This window comes from Marmota monax, unplaced genomic scaffold, assembly GCF_021218885.2.
Source record: "Marmota monax isolate L192 unplaced genomic scaffold, Marmota_monax_Labrador192_F-V1.1 WCK01_AAM20220418_F8-fsc00004, whole genome shotgun sequence".
Lineage (NCBI taxonomy): Eukaryota > Metazoa > Chordata > Mammalia > Rodentia > Sciuridae > Marmota > Marmota monax.
In genome coordinates this window covers 5,033,382-5,050,793 of record NW_026692881.1, presented here as the reverse complement: position 1 = coordinate 5,050,793, position 17,412 = coordinate 5,033,382, and the positions used below count along the sequence as shown (strand labels likewise).

Genomic DNA, 17,412 nt, shown 5'->3' with positions numbered 1-17,412 from the left:
AAGGAAAAAAAAACAACAACAACATTGATGTCATGGATTATTAACTTTGTCTTGATGAAATTAATGAAAATCCTCTTGGAAATGGAGCTCTCCAGTCCATCTTAGCTCCTTCCCCCAGATGGCTGCCTTTGGGATGGTAATTCTGGTTTAGGAGTCTCTCTGAGGACCATCAAGAGCAGGGCGTTTTTGCAAGATCATCCATCTCTTGGCCTCAGAAACTCCATCTTCCTCTATTAGGCCTATGGTCAGTGCTTTCTGTGTTTGAAAGCCAACCAAGCGCTATTATAGCAAATCACTTTGGTAGCTATTTAGTAGAAAGAAAGTCCCTTGGAAGAAAAATACCTAAATAAGTAGCTTCTAGTGGCTCCAAAAGCTTTGCATTTGCCACTATGTAGCAGTGTTGTTTATCTTTCCCTACAAAGTACTGTCTGATTTGGGGGTGTTTCTCATTCTTGTTTTCTTGACAAGTTAGTTTAGGGCTCATGTGACTCAGTCAGTAATAAAAGTGATAACTGGTCCCTTAGAACCCTGAGACTTGGTACAAGTTTCACGGACAGTCTTGCTCAGAGAAAAATCTGTATTATACTGTCTTCGGAACTGCAATGCCCAGCAACTTCAGGCCTGTAATTGAAGTAACAGACACATTATCACATTGCCAATTCATTTATATTTAAATGTGTTTCCAAAGGGGAACAAGCAAACCATATACATGGTGTTGTCTGGTCACTGTGGAGCCTGAGCCAAGAATTAAGCTGTGGGGGCTAATGCAGTATTATTATAAAATGCTCCCTCAGGTTGGAATTTCTCTTCTTTGTGCATTTAAAAAATGGTGAGTGGCTTGATGGAATCACTCTCCCCACCCCATCGTGCTCAATCTGTTAAAGCATTTCAACCTCCTCTTCCTCACACATTCTTATCTATTTCCCTAGAGCTTTCTGAACTCTTCCCTGGCTACAAGATTTTTGTCAGCCTGTCAGGAGAAGTCTTTCATCTGGAGCATTTCTCGAGTCTCCCCACACTGGCTAACTTGGATTTTGTGTCATTTTCAGTGGATTATGTGAACCTAAAGGCTCAGACAGGTGCATTTGACAAGGAGAGCCAGGAAGCCCATGTTGGACAAATGCATGGGTAGTCTCCTTGGATGCAGCTGGTTGTTGTTCTGACCGCAGGTGGCCATATGTGCATTTGGAGTCCCGAAAGCCTTGGGTAGAGACAGATGCCCCTCTCTGCCCTCCATACTCTCCTCTTAGATTCAGTGCTGAGCCGAGCCCCCTGCGTCCCCTTTGTCCTCTGCCACCATCTGCTACATCCTTAGGTCTGACCATGATGTCCTCTCTCAGGACAGGTGGGCTGGCAGCAGTTTGGCACAGAGGCCTTGCCTGGGGATGGATTCCTCAAGCTGTGGCATCTGGACATCAGCCTGTCCTCCCAGCTGGACCCTCTGTCCACTGCTTATCTGATGTTGCTGGCTGACCAGAGCCTGTCTAAGGATCTGGTCAGAGGTCAGTGCCTGCTGTTTGCTTCTGTGCTATTTCCCTGAACAGTCCACTTTGCTTGATTAATGACAGAAGGAAGAGAATCCTGGGCTCTGTAGAAGCCCTGAGGAAATGCGGCCTTTTGCAATGAAAACATTTCCCACATTTCCAGCTCTGGTGTTGGGCAGACGATGGTCTGATGCAGATGCAGCTGGCCTGTGTGGCTCTGACCCTGGCCTGCTCTTCATCTTCTTTTGACTTAAAGGATGATACTTACCATGGTAATGTGGACTTACAATTTCTGAGCCCCTAAAATGTAACAGAGCCAAGCCTGGAGCACCCTTAACTGGAGTCATAGATTTACTAAGGCAAAGACAAACACCCAGCGCTGGGGAGTCAGACACTCTGACTGCGCTGCAGACAAGTTTACCCCAGGCCTGCTCCCTTCAGTTCTGATAGGGAGATGCAGAGGTCTCATCCTGCTGACATCCAGATAGGCTTGGGAGTTCAGCTGTCTTGAGGAACTCAGCAATTTCACCAGGGGCTTCTATTTCATTACTTCTGGAGGTAGAAGAGAATCCAGGCTTCCAATAAGATTGCTTCTACCCTGCCTTATGCTTATCCAGATGGGAAATCAGTGTCTTCTTGGTTTCCCAAGACAAAAAATTCCTACCTGAGCAAGGCACTTCCTACAGTCTGAATACTTGTGTCCCTTCAAAATTTCTATAGTTGAAATCAATCCCCAAATTGATGGCATTTGGAGGGGGTGGTGCGGGTCCTTGGGAAGAGTTAAGGTCATGAAAGGGACTTGAAGCGTCCACAGTTATCCCCTTATAGCACACAAGGGCACAGCTAGAAGACCGCATTTATGAACCAGGAAATAGGCTCTCAAGGAATACTGTGTCTTCCAGTGCTTCAATCATAGAATTCTAGCCTCTGCAACTCTAAGAAGTAATTTTCTATTGTTTATATGCCACCAAGTCTATGGTACTCTCTGGAAGCAGCCTGAGCTGACTAAACAGTCTCTGAGTCTCAGAGACTTGTGTTATGTATGATGGAGAAAGGGGTATTTGCACTGCAGCTGCACAAATAGCCTCTGATATTTTAAGTCCTCTCCTGCTGGGGAATATTCCATGCTCCCAAACACTGCGTCCCCATCCCAGTGCTGCTTCTTCATCTCTCCATCTTGCTGGCCTCCCTGTCTTTCCTGTTTTCTTCCTCTGGGTTTTGACTCTCAAGCAAACTCTCCTTATTGTCTCATGAAGATCAATTTGACAATTTTACTACTGGGTTTTGCTCCTGTTGACACCAGGTATGTTCCTAGATAAAATGTAGTCACTGGTAAAATGAAAATGCTATTTCTAACTCTTCAAAAAAATATAGGATCCATTTTTCCCATCCTTGGATCTGGGTCAATTTCGTGTGATTGGTCTCTAATTCTTTAGTAGCCAAGCAGATCCCTTTGGATATGCTAGCCCCCATCAAGAGCTCCTGGCTAAGTTCTCTTTTCTGCCTCCCAGTGATGTGTCCTGTCTTCCCAGTTTCCTTTCTGAGGACCCACCTTTTGCATGGGGTAGCTGAAGTTAGAAATTCCTAGCAGGATGTGTGTCCAAGAAAGATGACTATGTGTGGTGGAAAGTTTCCTGAGGCTGTGAGACAAGTGACCAGTGGTGACCATCTCCTAAGGGAAGAATGAGGGTGCCTGAACAAGGCCATGACAGACAGGAGGTGGTGAGCATTTAGAGAGAACCTTTGGGAGGCTTCCCCGGGACTGCTGCCCCTGAGCTTGGACAGAGGATGGGACTCAGTGGCAGAGCACAGAGTAGCATGGTGCCTTCGCCAGGTGCTGGCCTGCAGCTGACCTTGTTTTGGCATTTCCTGTCTGCCTTTCCTAACTCCTTTGCACACCTGGGTGGTCTCATGAAAGAATCTGCTGTGCCAAAGGCACATATGGCTGAGCCAGCCCTTGAGTGCAAATATTTGGTATTTGACTCCAGTAAGCCATGCTACTCTCCTCCCAGGGACTTGGTCCAGGTAGAGTGCAGCCCCTCTACCTCCAGCTGTACATGCTCTGGTCCTGCCTGAATTGGTTTTTCTATAGAACATTGTAGGGACAGAGAATTGACCTTTCTTTCAAAGGGTAGCTCTGTAATACCTCGGAGCATACAGCCCTAAAAAGCCTGGCCCAGATCCTAGGGGCTGAGGCAGCCATGACTGTGCTGCTGAAACCAGGGAGAGGCTGTGGACATGTGCCCAGATGAGCAGTGGAATTGGAGATGAATGGTAAGTTCTGATCTTTGCTCAGTCTTCTGACTCACAAGCTTTAGAAACCAGATATGACCCCTGTGTCCCTTTGAAAGTCTTTAACAAGGAGCCTGGGAAAGGGGAGGAGAGATATTGGTGGACACCTTAGGTAGTCCCCACCTTCTATGTACTAGATCTCTCCTGGACTCTGGCCACTGGGGGCACCCCTGGACAAGCCCTCAGCTTGCCACATTGAAATTAGGAGCCTTCTTAGGTTCTTCCTTAGGTTGCCCCTTCCATTTCTTGTTGTCTCTACTTCATTTAAAATGAAAATACATGCAGAGCTTAGGACAGTCTTGGTGCACAGGGTTACTAACGTGTGCATTTCACAGGGGAGTAAATCAGGGCTACCACATTGCACCTCTCCAAGGATTCAGAACACATTGTATTTTATTGTCATTAAGATAAATCTAAGGGTGTTACATGGCTTGTTCAACATCACTCAGCAAGTGAGTACAAGTGGAGATTTAATTCACCTGTTCAGTGAACATTTATTTAGTGTGTGTTGTACTCATGCACTGTTATAGACACTGGGTGTCTAGCAGTGAGCAAAGCTGGTCTGGGTTCTGTTGAATTCAAAGCTCTTGCTGATCCCATTAAGCTACCAGCTTAAGCTGTACCTGCAGCAGATGAGAGTCCTATCATATGAGGATGAGTGAAAGAGGAGCCTAGAGCATATCTTCAGGGTGGCTAAATAAACCAGCTAGTCCCCCTCCAGCTCTCTCCTCACTTAAGTTTGAGTTTCTAGGATCCCATGAAAACTGTGAGCCCTTTCCTGGATGTTGTTTGTCTGCCTTTGACTGTTCCCTCTGGTTACTCTGACCAGCATCTAGGTCTTTGGCTTGGCAGCAGGGTCTCTCCTGTACCATAATTTTGGCCTTGAACTCCCTTTTGTTTCTCAAATTTACCTTCATCTGAAATATTTTTGGTTTCTGTCACTTGTGCTACAGTGTTATTAGCATGCCAGAGTGCTGGGATCCTGACCACGTGGGCATGAGGTTTCACTCTTGACAGTATTTGCTCTGCATGTCTTCCCTTTGCTGATGAATTCTGCTGTGTCTAACCTGAACTTGGAGGATGGAGGCCAGGACTCCTTCAGGCTAAGGCTCCTTCTCTGCCCTTTAGCCTATAGCACCAGCCTGAGCTTTTGCTCCTTTGTGACCATGGGGTGTGTCCATGTAGCTGTGAGACTACTTCCTTCCAAACTTCTCCTCCTGGCAGAGCAAGCCCTGACACATATATTCACCCACCTGCTTAGTAGAATCGGAAGAGGGCCTCAAGCATAGACTGCCTTTGAACCATTTGATTTGGATCTTTTCCCACAAAAGTCCCTTCTCCACAAGTAAACTGTGAGCATAGGGTCTTCCTTGCCCTCTGCATCCCCACCAGTGAATGAATAGTCAGTCAATTCTGTTTTCAAAGTAGATCACCTACATGAGGATGCTGAGGTTGGGGAGCAGAAGGTGGATTCATAGATTATAATTGGAAGGTTAACTTCCTCCCAAGGGAGGAAGAGGTAATTGAAACAGGTTCTTATCAGGAAAAGGGGCAAGAATGAATAGAGTAGGTGGAAACAGCTTCAAGGGAGGAACAGAAGATGTTTTTAGTAGGCTATAAATGAGGAGGAAATGAAGTAAGCTCTCTCCCAAGTGGGAAGCAGGGAATTTCTTTTTCTTGCTGTTTTTTTTTTTTTGTATTTTTTTCTTTTTTGTGAAATCCAGGTAGCATGAGATCCACTCATTTATCTACCAATCCATTTATCCATCCACCTACCCAACTACTACTACTACTACTACTACTACTACTACTACTTCTTCTTCTTCTTCTTCTACTACTACTACTACTACTACTACTACTACTACAACACACACACACACACACATTCAGTCAGCTGGACAGCCATCTACTTATCCATTTATCCATTCATTCATCTTTCAATCATTCCATCCATCCACCCATCTATCCATCCATCTATGCACCCACCCACACATCCATCCATGCATCCATCCATTTGTCAACCATGCATCCATTCATCCATCCTCCTATCCACCCATCTATTTATCTTTCCATCTATCTATGCGTTTACTGTGCATCCATCCATCAAATATTTATTAAGCACCAGTCATGTGTCTTGGTTGGTAATGGATTCCAGAGATAAGCACTTAAAGAGCTGAGTTTGGTGAGGTAAACACATTTATGTACTGACAGTGTGTAGTATATCATGGAAGAGGATGTATCCGGGGTGATATGAGGTCAGTGTAAGGCCTCTCCACACTTGGAAAAGAGCACTGCTTAAACCTGTCCCTTTGAACTGGAATGCATTCCCCCTTTCAAGCAGACATGCTTGTGGGAGGACTGAGGGCTTTCTTTGGCCTTTCTGAGTCATGTTCTGCTTTTCCTTTTCATTGTAGGCCTCTCTGCATTCATGTATTATTTGTTGAGTACCTTAATTCATAGTGAATAGAAGTGCTGGAGGGGAAAAAAGAAAATTTGATGGGTGCTTGTCTGGGCCAGAGCTGAGACAGTACTGTAGCTCTACCTGATATGTGAGTGCGTAAAAAGATGGTGTGTGGGTCAAATTGTCCCTACTGATTAAATAACATCAGTTATGAATGGGTGACTGGGAAGTTCCATGAATGTCTTCAGAAGATAAATCTTCACATTATCAAGGACTCTCAGCTTTGAGTTATCCTTTTGGGGAAAAAAAATCAAGCCAACCCTTGAGTAGCTTATATTCTCTTATAACAACATTTCTGTTATGAGCTTATTCCAGAAGGAGTAAAACATGTCAAAACAATTTACAGTAGTAGGGACTCCTGAGGAATAGGGAGCCGGCAGAAATAGGGAGTGGGTTCGTCTTGCTTATTGGAAATGCTCTCTCAGGCCTCAAGGGGCATGGTTCTTTTATGGTGTTCCCTGTGATAGAGGGGGCAAATTCCAGATAGAGGGAACGACTCTTCTCTCTGCTGTCAGGTATGTGTGCTGCAGGCCCCTGAAGAGGCACTGGCACACTGCTTTCCCTTGGCTTGGGACACTTGTTTTGGTCAGCAGTGGTCAATCATTCAGGCACATCTCTGTCACCTCTGGAACCTGTGTCTCTCCTCCACTCACTTCTCACTTCTACAGCATAAAGAGCACCAGGCATTGGGCTTGTGGTAGTCACAGAAAAGATTCAGGCAAGGAGAACAGGCCTCTTTGGTAATGGCCATTGCATGGGGACACCTGAAGGGGAAGTGCTCAGCTCCACTAGGATGTGTTTAAGGTAGAAATGACCCTTGAGAATTCACATGAGCTGCTGGTCAGTCATGAGAGAGCAGATGGTTTTTGATGCCCTGCACCTCTCTCCCTTAGTTCACCTCTGATGTCAGCTTCAGTTGCAGAGGAGGGTTCCCACCACCCAAGTTCCTGTCTCCTGAGCTGCTCCTGGGGTGTCCAGACTAAGATGGATAAGAAAGAAATTAGAGAACAATGTATGGGGTGCAGGGTCATAGAAGCAAGAGAAGGTGAGGTTGGGGGATAGCAGGGGCTCTTCCTGCAGCATGAGGAACCTACGTGATCTTCTCAGGTGTCTTGTGAAGTCAACATGGTCTCCTATTTCTATCCAGTGATGTTTTTTTGAAATATTTTTAGCTCGCTACTTGCTGCTGAGTGTTCAGAGAGTGGTCCCCTTGACTCACTTTGGCTGAATGTTGTTTGTGGCAACAGTTATCAGGAAGGGGCCCTAAGCCTGGCTAAGGGTGGATGCTACCTCTCTTTTACCCACTTCCTTCCTCCTCCACTCCTTTGCTTTGGTGACCTCTTAGAGGATTGGGGTGATATGAGGAGGACATTTGAGAACAGGTCTGCCTTCCTCTCTAAGGGGCCCTAGAAGGTCCGTGAGAGAATGGCTACTGAGTTTCCTGCTCATCCAGATTGGGGTCTTTTTAATTGAAAGAGGGTGAGCCAAACTTGTTGGCCTTCTACACAACAATACCTCTGCTCACATTATCATTCAACTTCTCACTTGTGGCTTTGTTCTTGAGTGCTTGGAGATGGGGCTAGGTCTTCACTATGGTCTGGCTGTATTCATTGAATACAGCTAGTCAGCGGGGTTACAGTTGCAAATCCCAAATGGGTTTCCTCACATGGCAGTGGGTCTATTGCAGAGTTGGCAACAGAATCTCCACCACCTGTTACTATCTTCCTTGTTGCTATGAGATCACTCAGGCCACCATTCACCCTAGGCTTATCAGTGACTGAGTGGTCTTTCCCTTGGCCCAGGTCTGGTCATCAGCTTTTTGTACACAGACCCATTAGTTTTATCTTTCTCTCTAAAGACGCCTGTGTTGCTTTTTCTTAGCATGTCCCATGAGGCTCTGCAGGCTCTAGCTCTGCCTCCCTCTTGATCTTGCCCAGGCTCCATTACACTGTTGACACAATCATATTGAACTGTTTTCAGTTTTTCTGACCCAGGATTCAGCCAACTGTGATCCATGGGGGTGAATCCACCACAGTCTCTGTTTTGGTAAATGTTGTATTAACTCATGACTGCACCCATTTGTTTTTATATTATCTATGGTTGCTTTCAGGGTACAATGGAAGGGTTGAGTAGGGCCCTCAAAGCCTAAAATCTTTACTATCTTGTCCTTTACAGAGAACTCCAGTGGAGCCTGTCCTTAACTGGCCCTGTTCCTTTATACCTTCGTGTTTTTGCAAATGTACTACTAAACCTTCTAAGCTTTCTGCCCATTCTTCCTTCCATATTTGCTACTCTGCAGGTCACTTGACTGCTTGCAAGTGTCAATCATTGTGCTGGTCACACTGAGTCTCCTTGTTGATGTACACATCAACCTCCAACTCTCATCCCTAGAGCAAGACTAGGTCTTATCCTGCTTGGAACTCTAGCACCTGGCTGGGCTATCAAATGAATTCCAGGAAGCCAGAGGCTCATGGCATAGATATTGGGCAGCACACATTAGTGTTGCGTCCGAACCATTCCAATTTTCTGCCGGTTTCTCCCTAGAAGAGCTCTCTAGAAATGCACCAATGGAGAGTTTCATTGCCCTTATCTTTGCAGATCTCCAACCTCTACCTGTATGACAGCGTTCTGATGCTGGCCAATGCCTTCCATAGGAAGTTGGAGGACCGGAAGTGGCACAGTATGGCAAGCCTCAACTGCATACGGAAATCAACCAAGCCATGGAATGGAGGGAGGTCCATGCTGGACACAATCAAAAAGGTATGTGAGGGGCACACCCTCCTGGGTGGCCCAAGGCTGAAGACAGGTATCTTTTTGCAGCACCCCCCCCCCCGCCCATTCAGCAGCTGACCTGAAGCTGGGTTCTTTGCATGGCTGTCCCTCTGTCACTTGTGCAGGTTTCTCTTTATTATTCTTTTTGTCACAGCATTTGAAAGATGGGTGATCTGTAGTCCAGGGCTATGTTGCTATTATTGTCTCCATTATAATATAAGGAGATTGGACTTTATAAATGTTAAATAAATTACCCAAGGTCACAAGCAAGTAAAATATGGAGATAGTTGCCTATCTATATCTGTCCAGTATCCCTCCCTGCAGGCTGCCACTCTCTACAAGAGAGGTGGTCTCAGTGGGCACTGCCATGTGCTGATCAGCTAGGATCTCAGGGTGTGTGTGTGTGTGGGGGGTATACACACATGTGCACATGTGTACTTTGAACATGTGGTGTGTACCATGTGTTGAGGACTGGCTCCATGTCAGAAGGCCGGATTTGAAGTGAATTGGGTATTCCATGGAACACTTGTTGTAGCAAATTGGCTTTGAGGCTTTAAACAAGGATGTAGGGAAATCTATAGTATTAGAAGTTTTAGTCACAACAAATTACACATAGTTTCAATAGCAGTGGCATGTTCTCATGTTGTTTGAATTTACTGTAGCCCAGAACAGAATGTGGCCCCTCGTGGGCCAGCTCAGCCTCTGGGCCTCTTCCGGTTCCATGAGAGATAAGGCTGGGTGAGATCCTTACCCTAGGTTTGAAGAGAGAAGGGAAATCACCACAGCTCGCTCAGTACCGGGCTGCCTGCTGCCCCTATGGAGCCCGCTGAGCCCTGGAGAGCCACATGGGGCTGGCAGGTGCACCACAGTCAATTGGTGCCTCTCGCTGTGCTTTGCGCACATTGTCTCCTTCAGTTCTTGTGGGCTTTGTGATGTGGATCTGATTAATTTCAGACTGAAGCTGGGAGGCAATGATTCATTCAAGGTGGCAAATCAGCAAAGCCAGGATTCAAGAAATGATCATCCTTGCTGTCCCTTCAGGTTATGGCCATATGTCAGATAGGGCTCTTATTGACTTTTGACTTTCCTCTTGGGTATGGCTAAGAGAAGCCCTTGGAGCAGGGACTAGAGAAGACTAAGTCTCAGTAGGGTGGAGATAAAAGCCACCTGTCTTTAATCTCACAGCTGGTACAGTGCCAGACACATAGCAGGAACCATAAACATATTGACTCTGTGAATGTCAGGTACAAGCCTTAGGGATTTCCCCTGCAAGAAAATGGCCTATTGATCTTGTTCTGAGACCCTAGAACTACCATTGGCTAGTGACTAAGTCCTTGTTACAGCCCATCTACAACCTCCTCAAGACCGATTGCTCTCTTCTTGGTGACCACTTCATTCTTAGTGATTCCATCTTTTACCCTGACCACCCCAACTTTTCAATGGCCTTTCCTCCTCTCCTGCAGGGTCACATCACTGGACTCACGGGAGTGATGGAATTTCGGGAGGATAGCTCCAATCCCTATGTCCAGTTTGAAATCCTTGGCACAACCTATAGTGAGACCTTTGGCAAAGACATGCGCAAGGTAAGCTTCAGAGTCCCTGCCTTCCAATCCTTCCTTCTGTGGAACCACGGAGGACAGCAAGAGTCTAGGGCCCCTGTGTTCCCAGCAAGTATTAGGGGGCATTGAAGGCTCCTCTAACTCTCTCTGCTGCTGCTGTTGATGTTGGTGTTGGTGTTGATGGGGCATGCACGGGGATAGACACAGGCAGATTTCCAGACAGGAAGTGCGTCTAGTACAGACTAAGTTCAGCAGGGGCCCCTGGGAACAACAGAGCATTCTGCAGATCCAAGAGTAAGACAAGGCCATGAACAAAACAATGATATATAAGGAGGATGATGAGTGGGGAGTGCTGGAGCCCAGTGGAAAGGGAAGGACAGATGAGTCGAGTGACCCAGAGTAAGGTTGGCCTTTCTATTTGATGCTGATGCAGGTGGCAGGCCTGGGGGGTGGATCTTTCCAGTGACACTCTGCCATTTTCCCCCTTTTGGGGGGGAAAAGTGGACAGTTTTTCAGGATTAAAGAGAGGCAAGATGGACTTTCACCTGAATGGGGATCTTCAAAGTTAAGGGGGACTATGAGGCCAAGAGTCTTACAGGGGTTGGGATCAAGAGGTCCATAGGATGAGTAATAGGTTGGAATAATTATCTGAATGATGGATCTTAGATCTGTCACTGTGAGCCAGCATGGAGCTAATGATGGGAGTGCAGATAGAAGGACAGGGACTGCTGCTCAGGCCTGGCTGACCCAGCTGGTTTGGAGGCATTCACAGAAATGGTCTATACAGCTTGTTAGAGTTGAAGATGGGAGTGCTCAGGGACCATAGGGGCTCATTCTTTTGGGGAAAAAGTTAAAGTGTTCACTGATTGCATATACTCAGGCACAGGTTTGTGTAATCACACATAAGCACAAATGCACACATGCATTTCAATATACTTCAGAGGAAGATGTCTCCACTAATGATGTACTCAGGAGATGAAGGACAATCTTGCAGGTAATGAGTCCTAAGAAGGGATTGGATAGCCCTTCAGCAAATAGCCTTCTAGCCTAGCCTCCAACATTGGCTAGGAGCAGTGGAGAGGCAGACAAATGTTAAGTGGTATTGGGGCACTGAGAATCTGGGTAGAGGACTTTTTTGGTTTTACTCCTGGAGGGCCATGGTAGAAGGAGGCATGTGTGGGGTTGTAGAGGGGACAAGAGCTGGAAATCAAGAAGGGGGAAGTGACAGTATGTGTAAGATGACTGGATGTCCAGGGAGAGGTATAATGGCCTAGGATCCCTGTCTGATGGGGGAGAATGGAGGACTTTCAGGCCGTCATGTGACAATCTCTGGGTGGGTCATATAAATTCTAGGTGGTTCAATAATTTTGTGATGCAGTGGCTAATGACATTTTAGAAGCGTGGTTTGTGGTGCCATCCAGGGAATTGATGGCTACCCTGAGGCACTCTATAGGGCCAGAGTGTGACCTGAAATGTTAAAGAAATTGAAGTTGGCCTATAAAGACTGTTGGGGATGCCCAAAGCTGTGAGGCTTGATTGGGGGCTGAGAATGTATGGTCAACATTGTTTTGAGTCATGACTACAAGAAAAATTGGCTTGTGTTTGGATTCCCACTCAATTAGAGGAAATTGGGACTGGGGAGCACATTCAGTCCCTCCAGTGTGATCTTTTACTACAGAGTGTGACTGCCTGCCAAAATGACCATTCATATCAACCACAGAACTTGGGTACTTGCCTTCCTTCCTGAAGGTTCCTCTGAGGCTAGTGGCAATCAGGCCCTCCTGCTAGCTCCTTTGCTAGCACCCACCTCACTTCTTCCAGCTCAGCTCTATCACCAAGGTTCCTACAGTGGGCAGAATGTTGGGTGTGGGGATCCCTGCATCTTCTTAGGCAGGTCCATGCCCTGCATCCTGCAGACCACTACAGGTGCCTCAGGGAAAGGGAGGCACTCTGTCCTCCACTTCCTGTTTCATGTGTCTAGGCCTTCCATGTTGCCAAGGCAACACTCTTCAAAAGTCTGAAGCCAATGGGAGCTAGAATCTCTCAGTATAAGGAGTTTCTGAGCAGGCAGCCTGGATGTAATTGAGTTGGAAAGGAAGCTGATTTTCAAGTGGGCATTATTTTAAAATGTATCTTTTTGTCATTTTAAAATCTGCCCTTAATAACTGCATATCCCAGTTGTTATCTGTCTGCCTAGCAGCTTATCACTGGTAAGGAGAAGTTATCTAGAAGGCAAGGAATGGGACTTATCACAACAGACGTTTGTTATTTGGTTCCAGGGTGCATTAAAGCAAGATCTGAAGAATTTCGGGATAAAGCAAGGAGAGGGGATTGGGACAGGGAGTCACAGGTACAGGGCTGCATTTGAAGGCAGGGCTGAGCTTTGGTTCCCTGGTAGAAGATGCTGGGAAGTCAGGGTGATTTAAGGAATAAAATAAAGGGAATTCACAGGAGAGAAAATAATCAAGGGTGCGTGGCAGACTTGAGGGTACAGTTAGGATCCTGAGAGACACAAAAGCAATACAAAGATCAGCTATTTGAGGAGCAACCCCCACCCCCCGCCCTAGGTAGCAGTTCTCTGACCGCACACCATACAGAGCTGCTAGGGAAACCAGCCAGCAGCTGGATGCTGTTGTGCCGGGCAGGGTCAGGGGTTCTCTGCAAACATGATAGACATCATATATATTTAAATCAAGAGGCAACTATTGCAGGCAAAACCAAACAAAATACCCTGTAGTTTCTTGAAGATTGAAACTAAAAGAGCCCGTTTAAATAAGGGAGCAAGTGGATATTTTTCTTAAACTAAATACCCTGGAAGGAAATATCAGGGAGGGTGAGTCACAGAGACATTTTAGATTAAGTGGTATCAAGAGACCATGGATTACTCAGCCCCTGCATAGAAAGGAACAAGTGGGTGATCGCCTTTCGCTGCAGGGTGCTGGACAAATACTAATTAAATTATCTCATCCAGGAAGCGCGTTCTTGTTGAGGGAGCACTGGATGACAAAATCAAAGGTCTATGTTGCCAGCTTGCTGTGTAACTCCTGGCAAAATATTAATGGTCTGTGTGTTGTACTTGGAGCTGTCTGGCCTGGGTCTGCCACCAGGGGCAGTGTTTGCTGGGAAGTCAGCACCAGTCCCCACTGGAGTGGGCTGACCTGTTTTGAGGGGGTCCATGCTTCATCCCACTGGGGGCATGTTTTTTCAGGTCTCTGAACTGTAACAGAACTCTGCATACTTCTACTTGGTTTGTTTCTTTTTGCTAGGACAGGAATTTCCAAAGGAAGTTCCCATGAACTTGTGCATACAAATGTCCTTAGTGCATGACATGATCTGTTGGAGGCCACCTGTAGTAAAATTACCCAAGGTGGAGGAATATGGGAAGCTGTTTGGTGTAGGACAAGAGGGGCGCAGCAGGAACTGTTAATATCTACCGTGTACAAAGGGGCATTATTCATACATTGTCTCATCAGCTCTGGGACTCTTGTGTCACTCCTGGCTCCGCTTCTCCTGGGTTTTTGCAGCCCCTTTCCTTCTCTGAACATTTTTTCAAATTGAAGGTGCAGGTGATGTGAATTTCCTTGTGGGGTAGAAGAGTTGGTTGGTAGAATTACCCCACACAGCACTTGGCAGGGAGAATACTCCTGTGACATGGGGTATCAGTGTTGTGCTCCTTCTCTGAGATATCTACCCTAGACCCTATTAGAGCAGAGAGGCATGGGTCTCCTCTCACAATGTCCTGGATGGCAAATCCAAATCTCACCATGTGCCCAAACCGGAGGCCAGAGATGGGAGGGCCTCTTGTACAGCCCTGAGTGGTGCAGCTGGGGTCAGTAAGCTCTGTGCACCCAGGCACTACCCAGCTTTCCTTGTGTGCCTTAGGAGTAGATGGCCACTCTTTATAAAGACCAGGGCTGAGGGATTATCTAGAGAGCTTCACCTCTAGTGAGGTTTGTTTTCAGGGCTGTTTTGGTACTGGTGTGATCAATGAGGGAAGGAAAACAGTTGTTTTTTTCTCCCATAAACATGCATGGACTGTGGACCAGTTATAGCCCTGGGGAAACATTTTTGCATGACCTGATTGCAGATTGGGCCTGCCCTTCTCTATTCTAATGACATCAGCATGGGGGGCTTAATTCCTTTCACTAACACAGGGTCCCTGGTGCAGCAAAACCCTGGGAAAATAGCCAACTGCCCGCAGGCCCTTCAAACCTTATTTCCCTTGGGTGGTATCTACCTGATTCACTGACTCAGTGAAGGGCAGTGAGTCTTCTTGGGAAGGAGGGTGGGGAAGTGGGTGGGAGCATCTAGAGAGCCTGTGGGTTTGCTTTATGCCTTTCATCTCAAGATTAAGGAGACCCTGGTGCTACACGAGAGTGTGTGGATGTTTTCTGCTCCTTTCTAGAGATGAGGATTGAATTATGGTAAGGAGAGACCAAGGAAGTATTTAGTCCAGTGGTGTTCAAGCTTTGCTTTAGCCCTATGAGGAAGTCTGTTCAAACAGGATCTTTACTGGAACCCAAATATATTGGACAGTCGTAGAAGCACACCTATGGTGATTTTAGTAGGTGGGGATTTGGGGCAGGGAACCCCGAGGCTTTCTTCACACTTGCCTCTGTCCCCAGCATCTTTGTGTTTTATTTTTTACACAGGTCCATTTGGGAAACTGAGGCCCAGAGACTTCAGAGACTTGATTCTGTAGCACCAACAACATATGATTATGCTGGTGCTGGAAGGCAGATCTTGAGAGAGAGAGAGAGAGAGAGAGAGAGAGAGAGAGAGAGAGAGAGAGAGCGCGAGCGCGAGAGAGAGCGCGCGCCTTTCTGAACTTGAGGCAATGAAGTATTGTGACTCCCTCCCCCTCCAGCCTACTTCCCACCATTATATAACCATTGATAATTTGTATTTTACCATTCATAAATTTTATCTCAAGTCTGTTGCACATTTATATCGGGGGTAGAATTTCTCTTGTCAACTCATAAAACCTCTCTTTCAGTCCCTGCTTTGAGCATGTTCTAGTTCCTTACCCCTGCAGGATGGCATGGAGCCTGCTGACCTGAGGTTCAATTGCTTGCCACTGACTCAGACTCCCTGTTCTAGAAGTTACCCAGAGAAATGAGGGACGCTTCATTCTTCCTCCCTGGTTTAAGATGCTTCTTCTATCTTTTCTGTCATGTTTGATTCTTTATAAAAGCTAGCCTTATTCAGAAATCAAATGCCCCACCTGATATCATGTTCCTGGCAGAGGGGCTCCTGGCTGCTGATTCATGGAGTAATAACTGATCATCAGGCAGTGATTGCCACACCATAGGACCCTTGGCCTATGGGCTTGCTTGGACATCATTAACATTCTTGCCTGTTTCTGCTACACTGTGTTACAAATTGTCCCACATTCTCAGAGTTCAGAAGTTCCAAGTAGTGAGGCCACACTGAAAAGGGACATACAATACTGTATGTATATATGGGACTACATGACCAATAGGATTCTGCAACCTGTATACTCAGAAAAATGAGAAATTATATCCCATCTATGTATGATATATCAAAGTGCATAGATGCATTCTACTGTCACGTATAACTAATTAAAACAAATAAAATTTAAAAACAAAAAGAAAAGAAAAAGGACATAGGAGGCAAGCTAGTTCTTTTGATAAAGTAAAAGCTGCCTTTACGTGGTGGCTCCAGCAGTGGGTGCCAGGAGCCTTGAAGTGCGCACAGTAATGAGGAAGGGGCTTTGGGTGGAGATGGACCTGGGAGGACCCAGCCTGAGCTTTGTGCTGTGTCTCTACTAAGACTCTTGTCACAGAGACTCCCGGCTGTGCAGAGTGAGTCACAGAAGAGAAATAAACTTCAGTCTCTTCATGGATTAACATTCTTGCAGCGTATTTCCCAAGTAAAATGTCAACCGTTCTGAACCCTTGTGCAAGAACTGCTTCTGACAGAGCTGAGAACCAAAACAAACACTGCTGCTTCATCTGAGTAAAGGCATAAGGAAAAGATGCAATTAAGTATTTCATTTTAAGTAACATTTCATCAATACATGCTCATTTAGGGTAGAATGTTTAGAAAATACAGATAAATGAAATGAATATAAAAGTCAGCTATAAACTCTAAACCCAGAAATAAATACTGTTTGCACTTCTAGTGCATTTTCTTTATGTTTTCTTTTCTCTCTTTCTGTACATGGAGATAGAGATAGTGATATGTATATTTATCAAATTGCTATTTATTGTACACACATTTTATATCCCGACTTTCCCACTTAGTGCTATATTGAGAGTATTCACTCATTTCTTTATTCTTTACAACTATGATTTTTTAATGGAAGCACATTACTCAACTTACAGGGAATTCTCATTTATTTAATCTTCCTATATAATGAATGTTCATGCATTTTCAACGTATTATTATAGAATAGTGCCATAATGAACATCCAGAACACATACAATTTTAATTTACATCTATATTTATTTTTCTGTTACATTATTTACAGAAGTGGATTTACTAAACCAAAGGTAATAATTCTTTTGATGTATGTGATACATATTTTTAGATTGATTATAGAAAAGCTTAAGAATTTTACATCCACACATAGCATATGGAAGTCTATGCTACATCCTATGCTCAAAAACTGATTGATATATGAATAATGTTGCTAAATTTGCATTCTTGTGAGATTGTACATTTAAAATATAACCATTGATAATTTGTATTTTACCATTCATAAATTTTATCTCAAGTCTGTTGCACATTTATATCGGGGGTAGAATTTCTCTTGTCAACTCATAAAACCTCTCTTTCAGAAGGGAATTGACAGTTACTTGTGTCAAATATTTTGTCCCAT

General features: G+C 45.4%; 1 protein-coding gene across 2 annotated transcripts in view; it reads left to right on the top strand.

Annotated features, from left to right (window-relative positions):
- Grid1 (glutamate ionotropic receptor delta type subunit 1) overlaps window positions 1-17,412 on the top strand; it is a 719,927-nt gene that overhangs the window by 482,288 nt on the left and 220,227 nt on the right. For both annotated transcript variants that reach the window (XM_046450257.2, XM_058581047.1), the window contains 2 exons: window positions 8,836-8,997; window positions 10,473-10,592. In XM_046450257.2, coding sequence (XP_046306213.1) covers window positions 8,836-8,997; window positions 10,473-10,592 — 282 coding nt within the window. The remainder of the gene's footprint in view (window positions 1-8,835; window positions 8,998-10,472; window positions 10,593-17,412) is intronic.